Source organism: Megalops cyprinoides, chromosome 21, assembly GCF_013368585.1.
Source record: "Megalops cyprinoides isolate fMegCyp1 chromosome 21, fMegCyp1.pri, whole genome shotgun sequence".
Taxonomy (NCBI): Eukaryota; Metazoa; Chordata; class Actinopteri; order Elopiformes; family Megalopidae; genus Megalops; species Megalops cyprinoides.
In genome coordinates, this window is record NC_050603.1 from 5,322,758 (window position 1) to 5,342,500 (window position 19,743).

The 19,743-nt window shown below is 44.7% G+C and overlaps 1 protein-coding gene across 6 annotated transcripts in view; it reads right to left on the reverse strand.

Annotated features, from left to right (window-relative positions):
- The window catches only part of adgrb2 (adhesion G protein-coupled receptor B2), a 249,326-nt gene that overhangs the window by 93,774 nt on the left and 135,809 nt on the right, over nucleotides 1–19,743 (reverse strand). For all 6 annotated transcript variants that reach the window (XR_005004465.1, XM_036515960.1, XM_036515957.1 and 3 more), the window contains exons 8-14: nucleotides 19,630–19,731; nucleotides 18,565–18,671; nucleotides 15,430–15,624; nucleotides 14,795–14,863; nucleotides 12,863–12,971; nucleotides 11,658–11,804; nucleotides 1,338–1,413 (exon numbers count right to left, since the gene is read on the reverse strand). Coding sequence is in view for 5 of the 6 variants with exons in the window: in XM_036515960.1 (XP_036371853.1) it covers nucleotides 1,338–1,413; nucleotides 11,658–11,804; nucleotides 12,863–12,971; nucleotides 14,795–14,863; nucleotides 15,430–15,624; nucleotides 18,565–18,671; nucleotides 19,630–19,731 (805 nt within the window). In the remaining variant the exon portion in view is untranslated. The remainder of the gene's footprint in view (nucleotides 1–1,337; nucleotides 1,414–11,657; nucleotides 11,805–12,862; nucleotides 12,972–14,794; nucleotides 14,864–15,429; nucleotides 15,625–18,564; nucleotides 18,672–19,629; nucleotides 19,732–19,743) is intronic.

The following is a 19,743-nucleotide window of genomic DNA, read 5'->3' on the forward strand; positions in this document are numbered from 1 at the left end:
CTACCACTGGGACTGTCCGTTCAAATGATTCAAGAGAGATAAGTCAGTGTTTCCCACTGTATTAATTACTTTTAAGGTATTATTAGCAGACATTGAATTGTTTCAGCAATTGTAGCAGTAATAGAAACGCCATCCACTGCACCTAGAATGGGTCTCGTTACATTTCAATTACATGTGAACAAATTAATTTTGTTCTTTTTTTTCTTTACATAATTGCTATATATGCTATTTATGTGACAAGCCTATGAAGAGCACATTTGAATCACAAACAATCTCGCCCCAGGGTTACTATAGAAATGGTTTAACGTTTGAGCTTCAGAATCAAAGAATCTAATTTTAAAAAGGCCTAGAAGATAAGCGCTGCCCCCCCCCCCCCCCATATGTACCCGACAGCTGTAACTACACAGCACCGTTTCATGCGCCAGAACTATACGTTCCAGCCTGCTGAACCACGCAGAATTTCAATCATTTCACAACTTGAGAAGTCCCATTTTCTTTCCTGTTGCTAAGGAGTCACCTTCAGTGAGACAATATCGAAGGGTCAAAATGTCCTATGGTTGCATCTATAGGAAAATACCACCCGGTCAAAGTATCTCTTGGTATGAGGGAAATAGTTCGTAGGTCAACCCTGTAAAAATCACTTGCTGCGGGTTAGAATGGGGGGATACAGAGGAATCTCTCATCAAAACAGAGCGCCTGCATCTTACTGGGGGTGTGGAAATCGGTACGGTGATACATTGAGCTGGTAATGTGGGTGAGCACATCGCGCTCTAATCAATACACAGATATAGGGCCATAAAGGTCAGTGTCGCTGTGGAGCAGTGCTTACAGCTTTATTACAAAATGCCTGCACGGATGATATATCGCTACAGGGAAACCTTCTGGAGTTAACGTGGAAGTAACATTATCGTGGCCTTAGCAAATATGTGGGTAGATGAAGGTGCTCAGTACCTTTTCAAACAGTGGAACAGCGAACATCGAGTCAAGCACTTTAGTATGTACTGTATTAACACACACACACACACACACACACACACACACACACACACACACACACACACACACAAACACACGCACACACACACACACATACACACACACACACACACACACACACACACACACACACACATACACACACACACACACATACACACACACACACACACACACACACACACACACACACACACACACACACACACACACATACACACACATACACACACATACACACACACACACACACACACACACATACACACATACACACACACACACACACACACACACACACACACACACACACACACACACACGTGCGTGCGCACACTTACTCGGGTGCGGGCAGGATGAATCCCAGTGTTCGGTACAGGATCGCTCCAATCACAAAGTAGGTGTTGTCGTCCGATTCTACGTGGAAAAGCAGAGGAGAGAGAAGCAGAAGGCAGAGTGTCACCTCTTCATCCCGGGACAGCGTTACTCAGGCACCGCATGCTCCAGCGCCGCTCCCTGACCTGCTCTCAGAGCGGCGTTTGACAGAGCCGCAGGCGGCCGGCAGCGGGGCCGACCCGCGGGGACCGCGGCCCCCGTGCCCGGCGTTCCAAATTGGCCGCTCGTTCCACCACCGCTGTGCAGACCTGTGTGCACCCCCCTTCCTCCAGGCAGACTGACCAACCCCCCCCCCCCCGCCAATCGCCAAGGATATCCACCCAGACTGGCATTCTTCCTGCCAACCGTCTCTCCTGCCACCTGCACCCATTACATTACATAACATTACTGTCATTTAGCGGAGGTTCTTATGCGGAGCAACTTACATAGGTTACAATTTTTCCATGTTATCCATTTACACAGCTGGATATTTAGTGAAGCAATTCTGGGTTAAGTACCTTACCCAAGGGTACATCGGCAGTGCCCCCAGAGGGGAATCGAACCAGAAACCTCTCGGTTACAAGCTCTGCTCCTTACCACTATGCTACATTGCCACCCACCCTTACGCTGTATGCCTCCTTCATAAGGGCATAGCACACCCTAACTGCATGACCCATCCACTATGTGCAATGTTATCTGGTCATCTGTCTGTCTGTCTGTCTGTCTGCCCATTCACTCAGGTACCCAAAACCTCATTCTCTGACTGGACAGAATGAATAGTCAAAGGAAGAGTCAAACGTGGCTGACTGACCGTTCAACTGACCACTGATTGACCATATGGTTGCATGGGAATGAACGGTTGACTGAGTGTCTTTAAACAGTTCAGTCATCAATTTTTTTTATTGGATTTTATCAAGCGTTTGAGTGAAATTACCACTGGCTAAAAATACATGCTACTAAGAAGATTTCACACACAAACGACGTACATTTTCTGAATATTTTGAATGTAAATCATAACGAATAAAATAAATGAATGTAATACAGTATTTTAATCTGAGAAATTTCAGCAATGGAAAGCAAGGGTCAACAATTATGGAGAAAGAACAATAAATGTAAAATACTGAGTATGATATCTTAGTTACAGACAGTATCTCTGGAAAAAACAACCAGCACTTAATGAGTGAAAAAACGCCTTGAATCTCACAAAAGCTGGGAAACAAAAGGTGATGTTACATGACATTAAAACCAAAAATAACACAAACATCTAAAATACAGGAATTTTTTTAAGGTTAGGAATGCTAGAAAAATAAATATTGATTGAATTTTTGTGGAGACTGAAAAAGGTAAATGAAAAGTAAACCTACATGTACATAGAACTGGTGTTCTGCAGTTCAAATATAGCTGACAGAGGCCAATGGAAACTTTTACTACTGTTCTAAAAACAGGCATGAGATTTCTCATATCACTAACCCTGCCAACCCCCAACATGTCTTTATTCTACCTAAAGCATGTGAAAGAGAGAAAGATATAGAGATAGATGGAGAGAGGGAGAGAGAACGACAGTGCTAGAGAGAGTGGGGGAGAGAGAGACAGAGAAAGAGAGAGAGAGGGAGAGAAAGAGAGGGCAGAGAGAGGGGGAGAGAGGGAGAGAGGGGGAAAGAGGGAGAGTGGGAGAGAGAGACAGAGTGATAGAGAGAATGGGACAGAGAGAGAGATAGAGAGAGGGAAAAGGGTGGGAGAGAGGGAGAGGGGAGGAGAGAGAGAGAGAGAGAGAGAGAGAGAGAGAGAAAGAAAGAGAGAAGGAGAGAGAGGGAGGGAAAGGCAGAAAGCATGGATGAATCTTCTGAAAGGAGAAAAGGGCAGAGGGGAGGAGAGGACATGTTTTGGAAGGAGAGGAGTGAGGGGACAGTGCTGAGAGGAAGGGTCCCGGTGGAGGCCAGCGCTGGCAGGGATGGGGCCTTGAGCTGCAGCCTCTCGCTCTCTCTCTGGGGTGGAGGGAGCTGCCCTGCTCCCTGCGGCAACGTCCTCACACCCCCATCTCCCCCTTCTTAGCTGTTATTTCACTCTCACTTCATTCGCACTGCTCAGCTCTCTCTCTCTCTCTCTCTCTCTGGATCTTTTCTTTTCATTTCATCATTTTATCCATTTTCTCAGCCAGAAGCATGTCCTTTCATATGGTCTCACTCTTCCTCTGTTCTCTTTCTTTCCCCATTTCTTTCTTCAGCCTCTGTTTCTCTCTCTTTCTCCCTCTTCCTCCTTTGTCTCTCAATTTCAATTGAACAGAACTAGCTTTATTAAAATGACTGCATATACCATGATGTTGCCACAGCATGTGATGAAATGTGTAATGAATGGTTCTCTATTTCTCTCGCTTCTCCGTCTCTTGCTCTCTTTCTCAGTTTGTTCATCTTCCTCTCTCTCTCTCTGTTTCTCTCCCTCTTTCTCTCCCCCCCTTTCTTTATCGCTGTTCTCTCTCCCTCTCCCTTTCCACCTCTCTTTCTCTCCCTCTGTTTCTCATTCTACTGCTGCTTCTCCTTCTCTCTCCCTCTCTGTCTCTCTCTATTGCTGCTTCTCTTTCTCTCTCGCTCTCCCTCTCTGTCTCTCCTCTGGCTCCCAGAGGGAAGCTTGTCCTTGCATAAATGTCAGGCCGCTGCATGCTGCCTGGAGTCTGAACAGGCCGGGCCCTTGGGATGTGCATGGTGATTCAACTGTCTCTGTGACATGATTTTGGCTGGCAATAAGGTAGCATTACCACACGCTGGCATTACTTATAATAAGACATTCGGACAGAGGAGAAAGAGAGATAGAGATACAGACAGAGATCTTCGGGTTTTTTTTTTGTTTTGGTAAAGTTCATGTCTACATTTTGCATTCATATTTTAATGTGTGTTATGGGCTAATGCTTTGGAGAGATGTACTGTGTTTCATTTCATGCCAATAAAGTATTTTTAACTGCAAATTTGAGACAGATAGAGAGAGAGAGAGAGAGAGAGAGAGAGAGAGAGAGAGAGAGAGAGAGAGAGAGAGAGAGAGAGAGAGAAAGAGTTGTTTGCATCCTGTGCCATCAGATCTCTACAATGACAGCTTCATTTGTGTAAATGAAGGGCCTGTTGCATTGTGGGTAAAGCTACTGGAGGGTTTTCAGCCTCACCCTGACAAACAGCCTGACCTGACAACAAACTCATGAGGGAGAATGTGTTTAAGTAAATCAGGAGCATCGAAAAGAATGCCCTCAGCACAGCTTTGTGTAAGACATCCTTTAAAGAGTTTAAGTGATTGCTGGCAAACTAAATTACACGAAGCGGGGCCTGCCCATCCCAATATAATGTAATGGAAAGAGGTGCTGTATGTGTAATAGATGCTGCAGTAAGATTTTTGTATATTCAAAATAAAAAGGTGAAGGTCAGCTTGAAGTCAAGTGAATAAAACAGCTGCCAAAAAAAGCATTGCACTGTAATCACAGCCAAAGAGGCACACAGGCAATTTAATATTTTAACCCTCTCATTTCTGCATTAAGAAAAGAAGGAAGAAAAGGGAAAAAATAGCCCGACTGCAGTTTATCACACATATTGGGGACATTTGCCAGATCTTTCCACTGAAGTTTGCCAGATCGCTTTGGGTGGTATGTACACAATCACGTATGGAGGATGGAAATAATCCTTCACCTCTTAATTAAATTGCCACATTTTTATCACTTGGCAGACACTCTCGTCCAGAGCATCTCACAATGTAAGAATACAAAACTGTGTCTAAGAATGCTGCAGGAAAGACGACACAGAACACAACAGACTACATTTGAGCGTATGTCAACTCATCAAACAGTGCTGCAATGTCTGGTGCTATCACAAACACAGAAGCGCTACTGAATTCACAAGTGCAACATAACATTCCTTCCGGAAATATATAAGTAAAAGAACGATTTCAGTTAGAAATAGGTAGGGGAACCAACATGCAGCCTGAAGAGGTCGGTCCTCAGTTTAAGAGAGGAGGTGGCGTCACTTCCAGCCAGAAGGAAACAGCCACGACCTGGTCGCTATGGGAAACGCACTTTACCACATCGGGGGGCCAAAGCCGACAAGGGACGCAACCAGAACAAGTGACCAGCTGAGCGGGAAGGTCACAAAACCCAATAAAATGGTGCTTCTAATTAAATGAGTGCATAAATACGAGCACATTAACTACCGATTGTATGAGAACCTCCTGATCTTTCGGCGCCATCAAAAGTAAGGCAAAAACTGCCCGTGGCGGACGCTGTAGGATATTAACCTCATAATGGTGTTGTGCAATCTCTCAGGCAGGCCATGCAACTCATCAAACAAAACATACTACACAAACATCAAACATGTCCAGGGGGGTCTCTAGGGAGGGGGAAAATCAGAAATCTGAAAATTTTAAGGTTTTGAAAGTATGATTTCCACATCAGTGCACATATGTGCAGGCTATAAACAAGCGGGTTGCACCATTTTGAAATTTGCTTCTAGATTACCCAGCTGATGTCATGAATGGCGTTATAGAGAAAGGTGACTTATTCTGAGATATACATCCTAGGAGACTGAGAGGCTGCATGTAAAAAATTTTATGTTATTGTGGGAACCTGAAAGGATGCACTGAAAAGAAGCTAGGCATAACAAAGTCGTCCTTGGTCATAAAAACGGATGAGGAGCCAATCAAATGCTCTTCAGTCAGGGAACGGCCTTGAATGTGAGGTAATTGGATCAGACAAACTGATAACAAACCTCTAACCACATTCCTGGGACCAACTGACTCCTGAATGGAATCTGACCTTCTCCTGTTTCAATTCTATCTTCTGTCAGTCTCACAAAAGGGGAAGGAGGACAGAGAGATAGCAAGACAGAGAGCGCGAGAGCGAGAGAGAGAGAGCGAGGGAGAGACACACACACGGGGAGAAAACCTCAGAGTCAAGCCCAGAGCAAGAGGGCTAAGTTATCCGTGTGCCGTGGGGGACAAACAGGAAGTCCGAGTTTTTAATTTCCTGTGAGGGGAGAGTGGCAGCTAGCTAATGGCAGAGCAGTACTTAGAGGGCTGGATCAGCGAAAGAGTGACAGTCGATACTGGCCCTCATTGATCGGTTCCCTGACCACAGGGAGTTTGTGATGCAGACTCTCACCCATCGCTGTATGAGGTCAGACCCCTGTAATGTTCACAGGGTTCACACTCGCAGGGCGGATCTGGGTGGCCTCACATTCAGCTAACTGTATGTGCTCCACATTTCCATGTTAGACAGGTTGGATACCTCTTTCACTCGATTCGGTTTCAGTTCAATAAGCTTTACCGACATGACAAACGCGAATCTGTTGAACAGACAGACAAATATTCATAGACATACATAAATGCTAAACAGAAATGATAAAACTTTTAATTGTTCAAAGCGCAGTATTGTATGAATATACCTTGTAACAATGTCTGTCTTTTTTTCTCCACCCTCCTCTCTCTCCTTCTGTCCCTCACACTGGTAATAGCAAGAGCAAGTAAAGAACAAAAGATGACTACAATAAAATACAGAAAATGCTTTGCTATCATCCTTCATGCAGAGTGCTGGCTGTTTTTCTCTCTCCCTTCCTCTCTGTCTCTGTCTCTCTCTGGGAACTGGCTGCTACATTACGCCCCTGTGTCCATCTTTCACCCAGACAGGGTACGGACAGCAGGGAATCCACTCTCACCGGGCCCAGAATACGGCACACACAGCCGGGGGTGGGCCCTGGAGATATCCAACCAGAGAACACATGGGTGGGGCTGACGTACCACCTCTGCCCCCCCAACCACTGCCCTCTCTTCATCCATCCTCCCATAACTGTTTTTATCCATCTTCCATCAGTCTTGTTTCGCTCTTCCTCTCTCTGCCTCTTCCTCACCTCCAGTGCCATTTCTGAGTCTCTTCTTTCAAATTCTGATTCAAATTCAAACCGCCTCAGTGACACAAACTGCATTTCAGCATTGAAGGCAGAAGCTTACTTGTATTATATTGATAGACCTGCATTATTAAGATTCCCCAATTTAAAGACCAGTCACGCCCCTTAAAGCTGTGTTTCACTTTTGGCCGTGGCACCAACATACTCCCAATGTCGTATTCTAGAATGATCCATGTTCTCTAAACACTGGTGTCCATAGCTTTGTTCTGTGAGCCTTTTCGAAGAGATTGGCATTCACTGGCACCCAGCTGTGTGAGGTAAATGAATTTTTATAAACGTGGGAATATGAAAGAAAGAATAACGTCGATATTAGCATCAAATTTGGCTGGAAAAAAAAACTGAAATTCTGCCGAGCATATGAACAACAATAATTTTCGCCTCTTTTTTTCCCATTCCCTTTCATATCCCATTTTTCTCTCAGGTTCTCTCTACCCCCTCCTGTTCCTCTTTCTCCATTTCTCTCTCTCTCTCTCTCTCTCACACACTCACACACACACACACACACACACACACACACACACACACACACTCTCTCTTTCCCTTTCCCTCCTTCCGGATGTCTCTTACAACGGTCAGCACCTCCATCACATGGCCGCCTGATGAGGGAAATTGATCTCAGCTCTCAGAGTTCTTGGGAAGGAAAGGGGGGGGGGGGGGGGGGGGTAGAGACCCCTGCTAGAGCTGCAACTTACAATTAAGGCCAACGGACAACCTAGACCCACCCCCCTTTGCTCCCTCTTTCTCTCTTTTCTTGACTCCTCTCCTCCTCGACAGTGAGCTGTGAGGAGGTGCAGAGGGAGAGAGAGCGGGAGGCCCAGGGGGAGAGAGAGCGGGAGGCGCGGGAGCTCTCTGCAGATGGAGGGGTGTGTGAATGGCGGGCGTGGCTTCGTGCCAAACCCTCGCAGCGTGGTTAATGCTCCTAACACGCAGTCGTTTGCACAGACATCATCCCGGGATGCAGATTTCATTCATTACCGGCTTGCAGTCAATGTGTGATAACCTGCAGCCTGCAGTTTACCTCGCACTGTACTCGTATTTCAAGCCAAATGCCTTCACTTCCAAATACATATACATATCTGTCTCTGCGTATCTGCATGGCAAACCAAGCCTCCACAGTTTCTTTCAATATACACTCCATCTTTTTTCTTGTTACATAATTAAAAATGCATGAATTTAAAGCATTATTGTGTGCGCTTACGACTGCTCTTTTGACTTGAAATATTTGACAAAATAGCACTAACTACTGAACTATTAAACATCTTAAAACCCCCTTCTTGTCCAGTCCAGTTTAAAGCAGCAAATGGAAACTGGGCTTCTACTATTAATTCGATTTCAATTGTTGCTGAAGAGATTCTTTGGCCCTGATTGGTCGATAACATCATTATAATCATTATAAGCCCTGCTTCATGTCTACAATGTCTTCTCCTGCAGGGGTGTTAACACCTTATGATGACCAATGGACCTTGACCAGTTTAAGACACCTTATAGACAACAAGTCACATCTTTTGATGCTATAAACTCCATCACTTAATAAACAGTGCCTTGTACAGGCCTTGCACATGACGTGAGGTGACTGCTGGATCCTGGTATATGACAGTAATTTATCTGGAGTGTGGAGTTTAAATATTTGTTTTACTCTTGTTAAACTGGAAGATCAATAAATACACAGTTAGTCTGCTAGCCAAAATAGCTAACAAAAGCTAACAAATTGCAAACATTGTTATATATAAAGAACATCATGGATCGGATTTTACAAGACTTGATGACTTGAATCTACTGCTTACAATGAATCAACAGTACACCAACACTATCTGGTCCAAAAGATGGGATAAAGAAATAGATTGTTTTCAGCCCTTCTGGCATGAGAAGGTAGAGTATCTAGAGTAGTATTGGCCTGGTCTGCCAACATGGCCAAGAACGGGATTTGGTGATCTCTCTAATTTTGACAGAGCTTGCAAAAGGAGGCGATTAAGACTGAAGTTACAGCCTTTTTTACATGACAGGTAGATGAAACCACCGACACTGCTTGTCACACCCAGCTCTTCGCTAGCCTACATTATCTCGATGTTATGTAAATCATTAAAGAACGTTTCATTGCTTTTTTTTTTTTTTTACATTTCAGATGGTTTGCAATGCTCAGTCAGTGTTTAGTTCTGTGAATGTGTTATTTGCAGTATTTGTTTTCATTGTCAGCAGGCAGGCAATTTGCAGTGAGGAGACAACATTCGGTTCAGGAGACATGCAAGTAAAGAGCAGGAAGTATTTTGTGCTGATATGTGGAGTTGATTGAGTTACTGTCCTCCTTCATCCTTGGTGGAGCCTTGTTTTTTCTTGACACTGTCACCCCGGTCTTGCTTGCGTGTGTCTTAAGCATTTTACTATGCGTGGGAATACACTTACTAAAATGAATTGTGGTCTGATTTAAATTGTAAGCAATGAGCTTTTATTATTTTGCATTTGTTGGCTAACTGATTGTAGAATTGCCATCAATCAAATGCAAGCCCCACCTCCCAGCCTCCTCAGAATGCCAGCTCATATTCAGGACATCTCCTGACTGACAGAAGTAATCTTTTATGGTATATTTTTACATATTTTAATCTGATCCCTCATGATGGTGGATTAGTTGCATCGGATACAGAAATACAGTTAAAAAGAGCTGGTAATAGCTATAACTGTACCTTGTGTGTAAGAGGGTTTAATAGATCGCAGAGTGATGGATGAGGGTCAAAGGTTAACATGGCCAGGGCTGGTGTATCAGGGGGGTGGAGCCATTTCTCACTATTCACGGTACTTTCTGCCCTCATTAACCGATCCAGGGTCAACTAACCCGGCCCCAATCCAAAGCACATACATTTCATATGAAATGTCAATACTGGTTCAGGATCAGCTCTTGTAGGCAGTCACTGCGTCATTGCTGGGGTTGATGGTGACAGTGTACATTGCAGGAGAACCATTCAACAGCAATCTGGTAACAACGTAAAAATATACTACCAATAACAGCAATAATAATAACACCACCACCAACAGCAATAACCATGACTATAATCATCATATCTATTCCAATAATAAGCCTTTCCATTTGGTCTCTGACTGAGTACTAGCGGAGTCGGATCAATGTTCAATCGAGCAGACTTAACATAGACGTTTGGGCTCTGGGGTGTTTCTGCAAACCTCAGCAACAGCAGGAGAATATGGACATCACAGGCTGATACTTTGCCATGCGGAGGAGGTAGTGAACTCAGTGAAAGAGAGAGAGAGAGGAATAAGCCAATAGAGACATCATTTGTGCTTGATATTACTGTACGGCCTTCATAACACCTTCATGAGCATGGCGTTCCCAGTGCATAAAACATTCATACACAACTCCAATGCTTTATGACAGCTGTCACAGAGTGATGACTTGCCCTTTATGTAAAAAAGGCACCTAGAAACAAGCGGTATATCACTTTGTCAGCCTTACAACTGCTTTATAAAGAGGTAAAGCCATTCTCTTGCGAATGAATTATGTATGTTTTATGAAGGCCTTGTTAAGTTGTACGATGTTAAAAAAAAAAAAAAGTATGGCCGAGACACCTTGATAAGCTCCTTCTCACCAATGGGCGAGGAAGAGAGATGCAGTAGAAAATGTATACTCCTTTTAAAAACACATTAGGCCAAATCGATACCCTGCATTCCCATGGAATTGGCCTACTAATCCACTTCTGACAGGGACACAGTGAAACACATTACTGAGGTATGCACCGCTCATCCGCCAGCTCTATAGTTCCATCGGGTAACGCTGCACCAATGTATCAAACACAGAGCCAAGGCCATTGGAAAGTTGGGGTGGTATGTTGGCAGGGTTCTCTCTTCCCTCCACTGCAGAGCCCCTTAATGGCTAGTGGGGCACCTGCAAAGTCACTTAGTTATGTCAGTGTGGGTGCATCCATCCTCCAGTTGGCATGTGCCCAGCTGTCTGTGCATTATGGGACTTGTAGTATGAAAGTATCTGAGTTTTGTGCAGGGTTGCGCTCACCTCCCCTTAGGGTAAACAGCTTTAAAACAATACTAAAAATAACTAATTAAAAGAACATATAAATGTGTGCTATATTTTAAATATATGCGTAAATATATATATGAATATGATGTTGGTTATTATATATACATATATATATATATATATATATATTTTTTTTAACTATGGCCAACTATGTTATGTACCCATTTGTTGCAACATATTGATAAAGGAATCCAACTGTCACAAACAAGACACAAAACGAGCCAGAGTACAGCTTTCCACCAGCAGCCCTGGTTCGTGCCATTGCAAAGAACCCCAGGAGGAGGGAGGCTCTGGCTGCGGGCCAGTGCCGGACTCACCTTCAGAGGACAGGGTGAAGACCTCCTTGGGGATGAAGAGCTTGTCCTCGGAGGAGCGTGCCCAGTCCTTCATCCCCCTCCGCCCCTTCATGGGGAAGTTGATGTCGCTGGAGACAGCCGAAACTGGCTCGCGCTGGATGGTGACCACTGGAGGGTGGGAGGGAGGGCGAGAGGGAGAGAGAGAGAGGGAGAGGACATGGGTGGCATTAAAATGTAAGAGGATATACCGGGGGGGGGGGGCGGGGGGGCACTCGCTTCAAAGGAAGGTCGAGGTTTTCCGAAATAAATGAGTCAGTGCTGAGGACGGCCAGGAATACTCAAAGTGAGCCAATTAAAAGACACACACACACGGACACACACACACGGACACACAAACACGAACACCCACACCCACACACCCACGCACACACACACACGCACATGCACATGCACACACACACGCACACGCACATGCACACTCACACAAGCACACACACACACACAGTGATCTCCAACAGCCAAAACGTCCTTTCTTGGTACAATAATGGGATGTGAGGCACCCACATTGACAGAGATATCACACGCTGTTTAATAGCGATGACAGTGCGATTTCCATAAAGTTCACTGACATTTACTCAGCTCTAAACCAAATAGCCACATAACAAATACTCCAAAGGGAGAACCTCATCACAGCCCAAGGATATGCCTGGCCTATGACTACATAGTGCTGATACAAATATTTGTAATCAAATATTTGTAATTAACATTGATACTATTTTGTAGTATAATATTAAGAAACATGTAATGTTACCCAAAAGTTACCATTTCAATTCTTCAGTTAGAACCTGCTATTGTACCTTTGGGAAGGTACCCAATTTGCTTCAGTAAATATGCAGCTGTATAAACAGACAACTTGGCAAAATACTGTAACATCTGTAAGTTGCTCTAAATAAGAGTGTCTGCTCAGCAACTGTAATGCAATGTATGCTTATATAGATACAACATTTACATAAGTAGCTTAGTACAGAAATGATTACATACTAATAATGATATAGCTTGGCAGTAACATGCTTCACAGTGTGAAGGAATGGTGATGATTGACCCCTTATGGTTTTTTGCTTGTGTTGTGCTCTACCTCACTTGTAAGTTGCTTTGGATAAAAGTGTCTGCAAAATGAATAAATGTAAACGTAAATGTAAATGATAGGATATGCGAGAGCCACTCACTGAGGTTGTTGGTAACGAAGAGTGAGCTCTGGAAGGCCTTCTGTGCATCTCCGAGGAGATGGATGAAGTCTTCCACAACTCGCATCAGTAGCACAGAGCCGGGAGAGACCTGGGAAAACAGAGAGAGAAACACACACGTTACAAACACACACACACACACACACACACACACACACACACACACACACACACACACACACACACACACATTACAAATAGATAGGCATATATACTTTCACACTAACATCTACACACACGTGCACTTATTCACACATATGCACTGCAGAAACCCTCGCACTCTCAAAAGCAGTCAGGCACACAGTTAGACATCCACACAAAAACACAAAGACAGCAATGATAATAAGTTTTGTTTAGTACAACAACTTGTAAGACACACTCATGAAACCCGATCCCAAAAACAACAATTTGCAGCTTTCGCTTTGTGGTCTCATTTCTTTAGCTTTGTGGTCTCATTTCTTCAGCTTTGTGGACTTGGTTGCTTGCTCAAGGACAATCTGAAATCTGTAAACAGCTTGGATGTTGCCCCATCATGAGTCTCTAACCTTGACTGCCGCTCCGCAGAGTCTAACCGGAGGGGACAGGTGACTGTGAGGCCTGTCCATGTGCATATTGCTCACCTGCACTCACCTTGCATATTTGTCACTTTCAGTGCAAATCTGATTTAGATTAGTCCAGGTTGGTAATCGTGAGTTCAGATATACAAACAGGCTTTTTAACAGAGCATACATGCACATACATGTGTATGTGCCATTATAAACACACATAAAGACACATGCTGATACATCTCTCTCTGGCACACACGTGCACTCACACAAACCTGTGTGAGTGAGAGTGAGCGAGTGAGAGTGAACGAGTGAGAGTGAGTGAGCGAGTGAGAGTGAGTGAGATTGAGTGAGAGTGAGTGAGAGTGAGTGAGAGTGAGTGAGCGAGCGAGTGAGAGTGAGTGAGCGAGTGAGAGTGAGTGAGATTGAGTGAGTGAGAGTGAGTGAGAGTGAGAGTGAGCGAGTGAGAGTGAACGAGTGAGCACGTGAGAGTGAGCAAGTGAGAGTGAGTGAATGAGAGTGAGCGAGTGAGCGAGTGAGAGTGAGAGCGTGAGTGGGTCTAATACTATCAGCAGCTCTGAAGTAGGACAGAGAGATAGATGCAGATCCTGGTCTGAATTAAAGCATAAATAGCCACATAATGTAAGCAGTGAATCAAACGCAGGGACCTTGCTCATGTGAACAGTAAAGCTAGAGAAATCTGGAGAAAGACACCCAGGTCCACCACCCACAGGTTCTCTAACCGTCTATAAAAGGAAAAAACAGCCCTCAGCTGTGGGGGGGAGCTGAATTTCTTCCATCAAGAGGATAACAAGCTAAATTTGGAATATCAAGGGCTCAGCATGAGGAAGAGGTCCAAATTCAAGGCTTGTCCAGAGGCAAGATTGGAGGAGCCATGCTGTTAGGCAGTGATATATCACTGCGCTGGGATCTTCCAAGGACTGGAGGGCATCCACCTGGTCTGAATGGGGTCCAAATATACAGAGTATATTGTTGTTATCAGGGAGCACACTTAAGCAGGGTGATTCCCATCCTACACATCTGCCTAACTTAAGTGCACAGCTGGAGAAATCGGAGAGGGAATAAAGCACGCACTTAAGCCCAGATTTAGACTGGTGCTGATGTGAGTCGGTTGCCCTGGCGATGTCTCCGTGTGACTGCAGCTGTTCTGATTGGTGCAGTCAATGAGGCCATGAGGATAGCAGCTGCACGGACACGTTTGCCTCCCCCGAACTGTGATGGGTCAAACCTTCTCTGGTGTGCGCAAAGGTTGGTGGTAAAAGTCTTGAAGAACCTCTTAAGATTCATTTCATACTGACACACAGCGACTGCGGAGTTTTTAAGAAGAGAGTCAGGAAAAGTCTTGTACCTGGTGAGCATCCTCCCACTTCTCACGGTTTTCCATGTCCAACATAAAGCTGACTACCTGGAAGAATTTCTGTAGAGGGAGAGAGAGACAGAGAGGAGCAGAGCAAGATGAAAAGATGAACAGAAGAGATGAAAATAAAAGAAGTTGAGAGAGTAAAGGCAGAAGGAAAGAAGGATAGTGAGAAAGTGGAGAGAAAGAGTAGGGAGAAGAAGGGAAAGAAATGGAAAGGTCCAAAAGAGAAAGGAGGACAGAAAAACATCTCATTCTTGTTGTGCTGTTTTTTTTAGTTCAACGAAAGCTAAGGAGTAAAAAGGTAAATGTGCAGTTCATTACAGGGTGAGCGGTCTACCGCCACAGACTGCATCACCGCACAACACACTTGCAGTCTTGTCTTTTGTGAACGGCTTCAGTGTCACCGCTGTGTCTGGCACTGTATGTTACTGCCTGTTTAACCCTCTGACATTTTGGCCCCTGTTGAGGTTATCAGTCTTTGTGGCACCAAATGTGGTTCGGTTTGTTTGGGGTGCAGGTTCCTTCTGCAGCCCCTGTGTGAGACATTAATGAGATATGTGTGTATATGTGTGTGCATGCACGCGTGCGTGTGCATGCGTGTGCGTGCCCGTGTATCCGCTCACCTGCACGTCGTCGGGAGCTGGAATGTAGGTTGCTCGCTTGAAGGTGTCCGTCACATTTCGGAGAATCTCCACAGAGAATAAGAGGTCGCCGCTGTAATAGCTTTTCCGGGACATTAACTCGTGAAGACTCCTCACGATCTGAGACATGCCCTCCCCTGCCAGGGTCCTCTGACCCTTCGCAAGATGCTCTCGAAGCTGCAGGGTGAAGAGAGGAACCCTGGTCACCCCAATCAGCACCACGTGGTATGGGCCGACTGTGTACCAAAGGCCAGAGGAAATGCACAACCTCCCCAATAAGAAGGCAGTACGTCCTCAGTGCTCATCTGTAGGGTACAGCTTTCTTTCACTTACACACCAATTTAAACTAGTGTCTTCAAGAAAGATGTTTACTGATGATGAAGTAAAACTCCCTCTGGGAGACTCACATGCGTGCTTCCTTGCATTAACGGTGTAGACAGCTGTGTACATAGATGCTGCACCGGCATTAGCTTGTTGATAGGCAAACAGTTATTAAAAAAATTGAAATCATCAACATCTGATCTAACTTAGATTTTCTGTATTCACCACAAGCAGTTGATTAGGGTTTCTGAATCTGCAGAGTTTGGCTTGCACAGCAGAAGTTATAAATCAAACAGATTATATTATGAAATACTGCAGTAGCATATACAACTGCAGACCTTGTTTACACAGGCCACAAGCAGATATATAGCTATCTTTCTAGCTCCAGAATGCTAGATTTTTCTGCACCCACACAAACACAATAACAGAATCAAATAAAAAAAAGAATAGAATCCAAGCTGATATTCCTTAACGTCACACTCAACTAGAATCTATGAAAACTGGACACCACACAAAAAAGGACAAATCAGGACAAGAAAAGTTTCTACAGAAAATATAAGTTACCACATTATTATAATTAAACAACAACTACTGCATTTTTTTGGAATAAAAATCTTAACCACAGATAACCATAGCCATAGAATTTTTTGAACTGGGGCATTCTGGTAACGGAACATTCCACTCAACAGTGGAGGAGGAATTTAGGGATGAAGTGTCCACTGCCTCATTACTATGCATAGAGTACCTTCCGAACTAGTCCTTAGAGCTTTCTGTCTGTCACAAAGCCTCCCGACGGGCTGGCTCAGGTTGTCATGGTTTCTATTCAGACTCCCGAACAGTCCCGGGGTGCGCTGAGGACACCTCCAAAAGTTTTCGGGAGCTCAGACGCCCATCACACGACAGAAAGAGGACATCCTGTCTGCCTTGTCCCGTCCGAGACGTCTGCCTCTTTCTCCAGGTGTCCAATCGGCACACAAACTTAAAAAAAAAAAAAAAAAAAAAAAAAACGCCCCGCTCAGGCAGCGCCAAAGGGATTCTGCCAGGAAGCGAGCGTGAAATTCACTCCGATGTGAGCCACAAAAGACGGATTGAGTCATCTCCCGGGGGATTCGGAGGGAAGGGGCGCACTCCAGGAAAAGCTGAGGGGGGTGATATTAGCCAGATCCCGGCAGAGGCACTGTCTGAGAGTGACGCATCCCCGCCTCCCCAGAGACAGGAAGACAGGGGGATCCGGCGGCCATCGAAAATTTGCCCCACGAGCCCTCGGCGGCGAGAATGAGGAGTCATTTTCCCCACAGGCTGGCAGCCAGCTGAGTCGGCCACACCGTAACCGTGACAACTCGGTGCGTGTGTGTGTGTGTGCGTGTGCATGTACATGCCTACGTGTGGGGATTGTCTTATTTTAGGCTCTTGTGTACTCAGACTCACACTTTGCCATTCTCCTGTTGATGCACATGCAATCGCAAACACCAGAGTAGCTGTCAGAGTCCGCAAAGTCGGGTTCAGTACTTGATCCTTGAAGCTGTCTTGGAACCGTTACGCCAATGACGTGTGATACTGTGCCAGCCGCATCCCTGCTTGCTGTTCTGCAGACGAATTAAGCTGATGGAGATCTGCATCTGTTTGCACAGCTTTGGAATGAATCGTCCAGGTCGGGATAGGATTTCCATCACTCTTGTATTCCAGGTCAGATACATTACAATATGTCAGGACGCCAAATCATTACATTACATGCATTTAGCAAACGCTCTTATCCAGAGCCACTTCCAGCACAATAGCACATAGTTGTATCTATTCAAGTTGAATGACCAACAGTGTCAGACCAGGCTAGCAATCCTCCGAGACCAAGTAAGTGTGAGCATAACACTATCTGAGCCCTACCATTAGTTGTGAAATTATCTTGTGAAACCTGACTAAGCAACGGAAGCCAAGCATACTTTGATACATCAGTCACTAACACAGAATCCAAAACGCATCACAATACTACACGTAAAATAAACACCAAATCCTACAGGGAGAAAATCCCAAACACACATGACTTAGTGTCCAATGACAGGTTTGTGAAAGATCTCTCATGACTCTCTCATTACTCAAGCCAGACTAATGAGAATTAGTCTGAAATGACTGTAACCACTTGGCTTGTTGCTAAACACCCTCGGTTCTGCCCCTGAATTATACACCCTAAGCATTTGGGGATGTTATGGTGCCCTGTGGGGCCAAAACATCAAGGCTGGGATGGCTTCTCCCAAACAACATTAAGAGGAAGTGGCATTTCCCAAACAACATAAAGAGAAAATACTTTCAACTTCCTTTATTTCCATACATTTACATACAGCTGTTTAGCAGATGCTCTTATCTAGAGCATCTCATCTGGATTATGATTCTCCCATTATGCAGTTACACGGCAGGATATTTACTGAGGCAATCCTGGGTTAAGTACCCTGCCCAAGGGTACAGCAGCAGTGCCCCAGTGGGGAACCAAACCGGAAACTTTGGGGTTGTGAGCCCAGCTCCTTTCTACTTTACTACACTGGTGCCCCTAAACGCACCCAGTTACCGATTCAAAAAATTCAAAGTGTATTGCAATATGCCTTTTCTGTTTGCAAATTAAGTGACCACTGCTTACAGCAAAGGTACTCACTAAAGGAGAACAAATTACCCAAGAGGGACTCCTTGTTCCTAATTACTCCCTTTTGAAAAGGTAATGCTTCACAAACAATGAAGAATCTCCCTTCACCGGATGAAAGGATGGAGTCATTAGAGCCGAGTCGAGGGGAAAACCGAATTGTCACCTACTGATAGATGTAAATATCTGTATTCGAGTGAGACGCATCGGGCGAAGCTCGGAGGACCCCAGTAAGCAACTCCGTTAGAGTCCAGCATACAACGACGACTAGCAGACCCTGTAAAGGTACAGACAGAGACAGACAGAGACAGGGTCAATTCAGTTCACTTCGAATCAGTTCAGTTCAGTTAATCAAACACAACCACACGAATTGTGAAAGAAAATACCTATACATACATATACATACAAGTTGAATTGATAAATAATAAGCAATAATCAACCATACGTGGTACAACCAACAGTAAACTATAAGAGTCATTAGCAGAGAAATACAGGGGGACACTCTCAGGCAACAGAGAGAGTAATAACCAAACACTAGGGAGGCCCTGCTAAGCAATGTGGTCACTGGCTTCTGTGGACAAATGCATGGACACACATCCATCATCCAGAAACACAGGCGGGCAGACAGATGGCAAACATACAGTGCTATTAGCCAACAAAGGCTAAACTAGCAGATTCTGGGCTCGCACACTGACACCCAGTCACAATGGTACTGGAAAGCAGTGGACAGACATACTGATGCACAGTCCTCAACAGTGACACATGGGAAAACGTCAGGAGGCGACCAGAAGGACAACAGCAACTGGGATCTCACTGCAGAATCGCACTGAAACGCCAAATGCGCGGCTTTATTGTAAATGCATATATTACCGTCACATGCTGACCTTATTCCACATGCTTATCTGCGGCTTACTTCAAAGGAATAATTTATTAGCCGTTCCTTTTTTTATAACGTATAAATCATATGTACGTACGTACGCTTCTGCACTGACATACAGAAATATCGAGGTAAATTTTTCTGCAACTAAAAAAAAATAAACTCTAAAAATAAAGCATAGATCTTCTAAAGATTCAGCACCATGCTTTCTCCACCTCAACTGCTGTCAGATTGGAGAAAAAGTAGGTTCTGCTTCAATGCGAGCCCGGTAACTTGCTCACGCACGGGACACGTTTACATATTAAATAAGAGATTTAATGAGCATGTGCGTATGAAGGAGGGGGCGGAGCTTGCCTACCAGTTGCATTTGATGGACACTTGTTGTAGACAGTTTCTCCAGCGGAGGCTCTCTTCCAGGTCATGGACAGGAGGTACTCATCTCGGCAAAGTTCGTGGGGCGCTGTGAAGATAG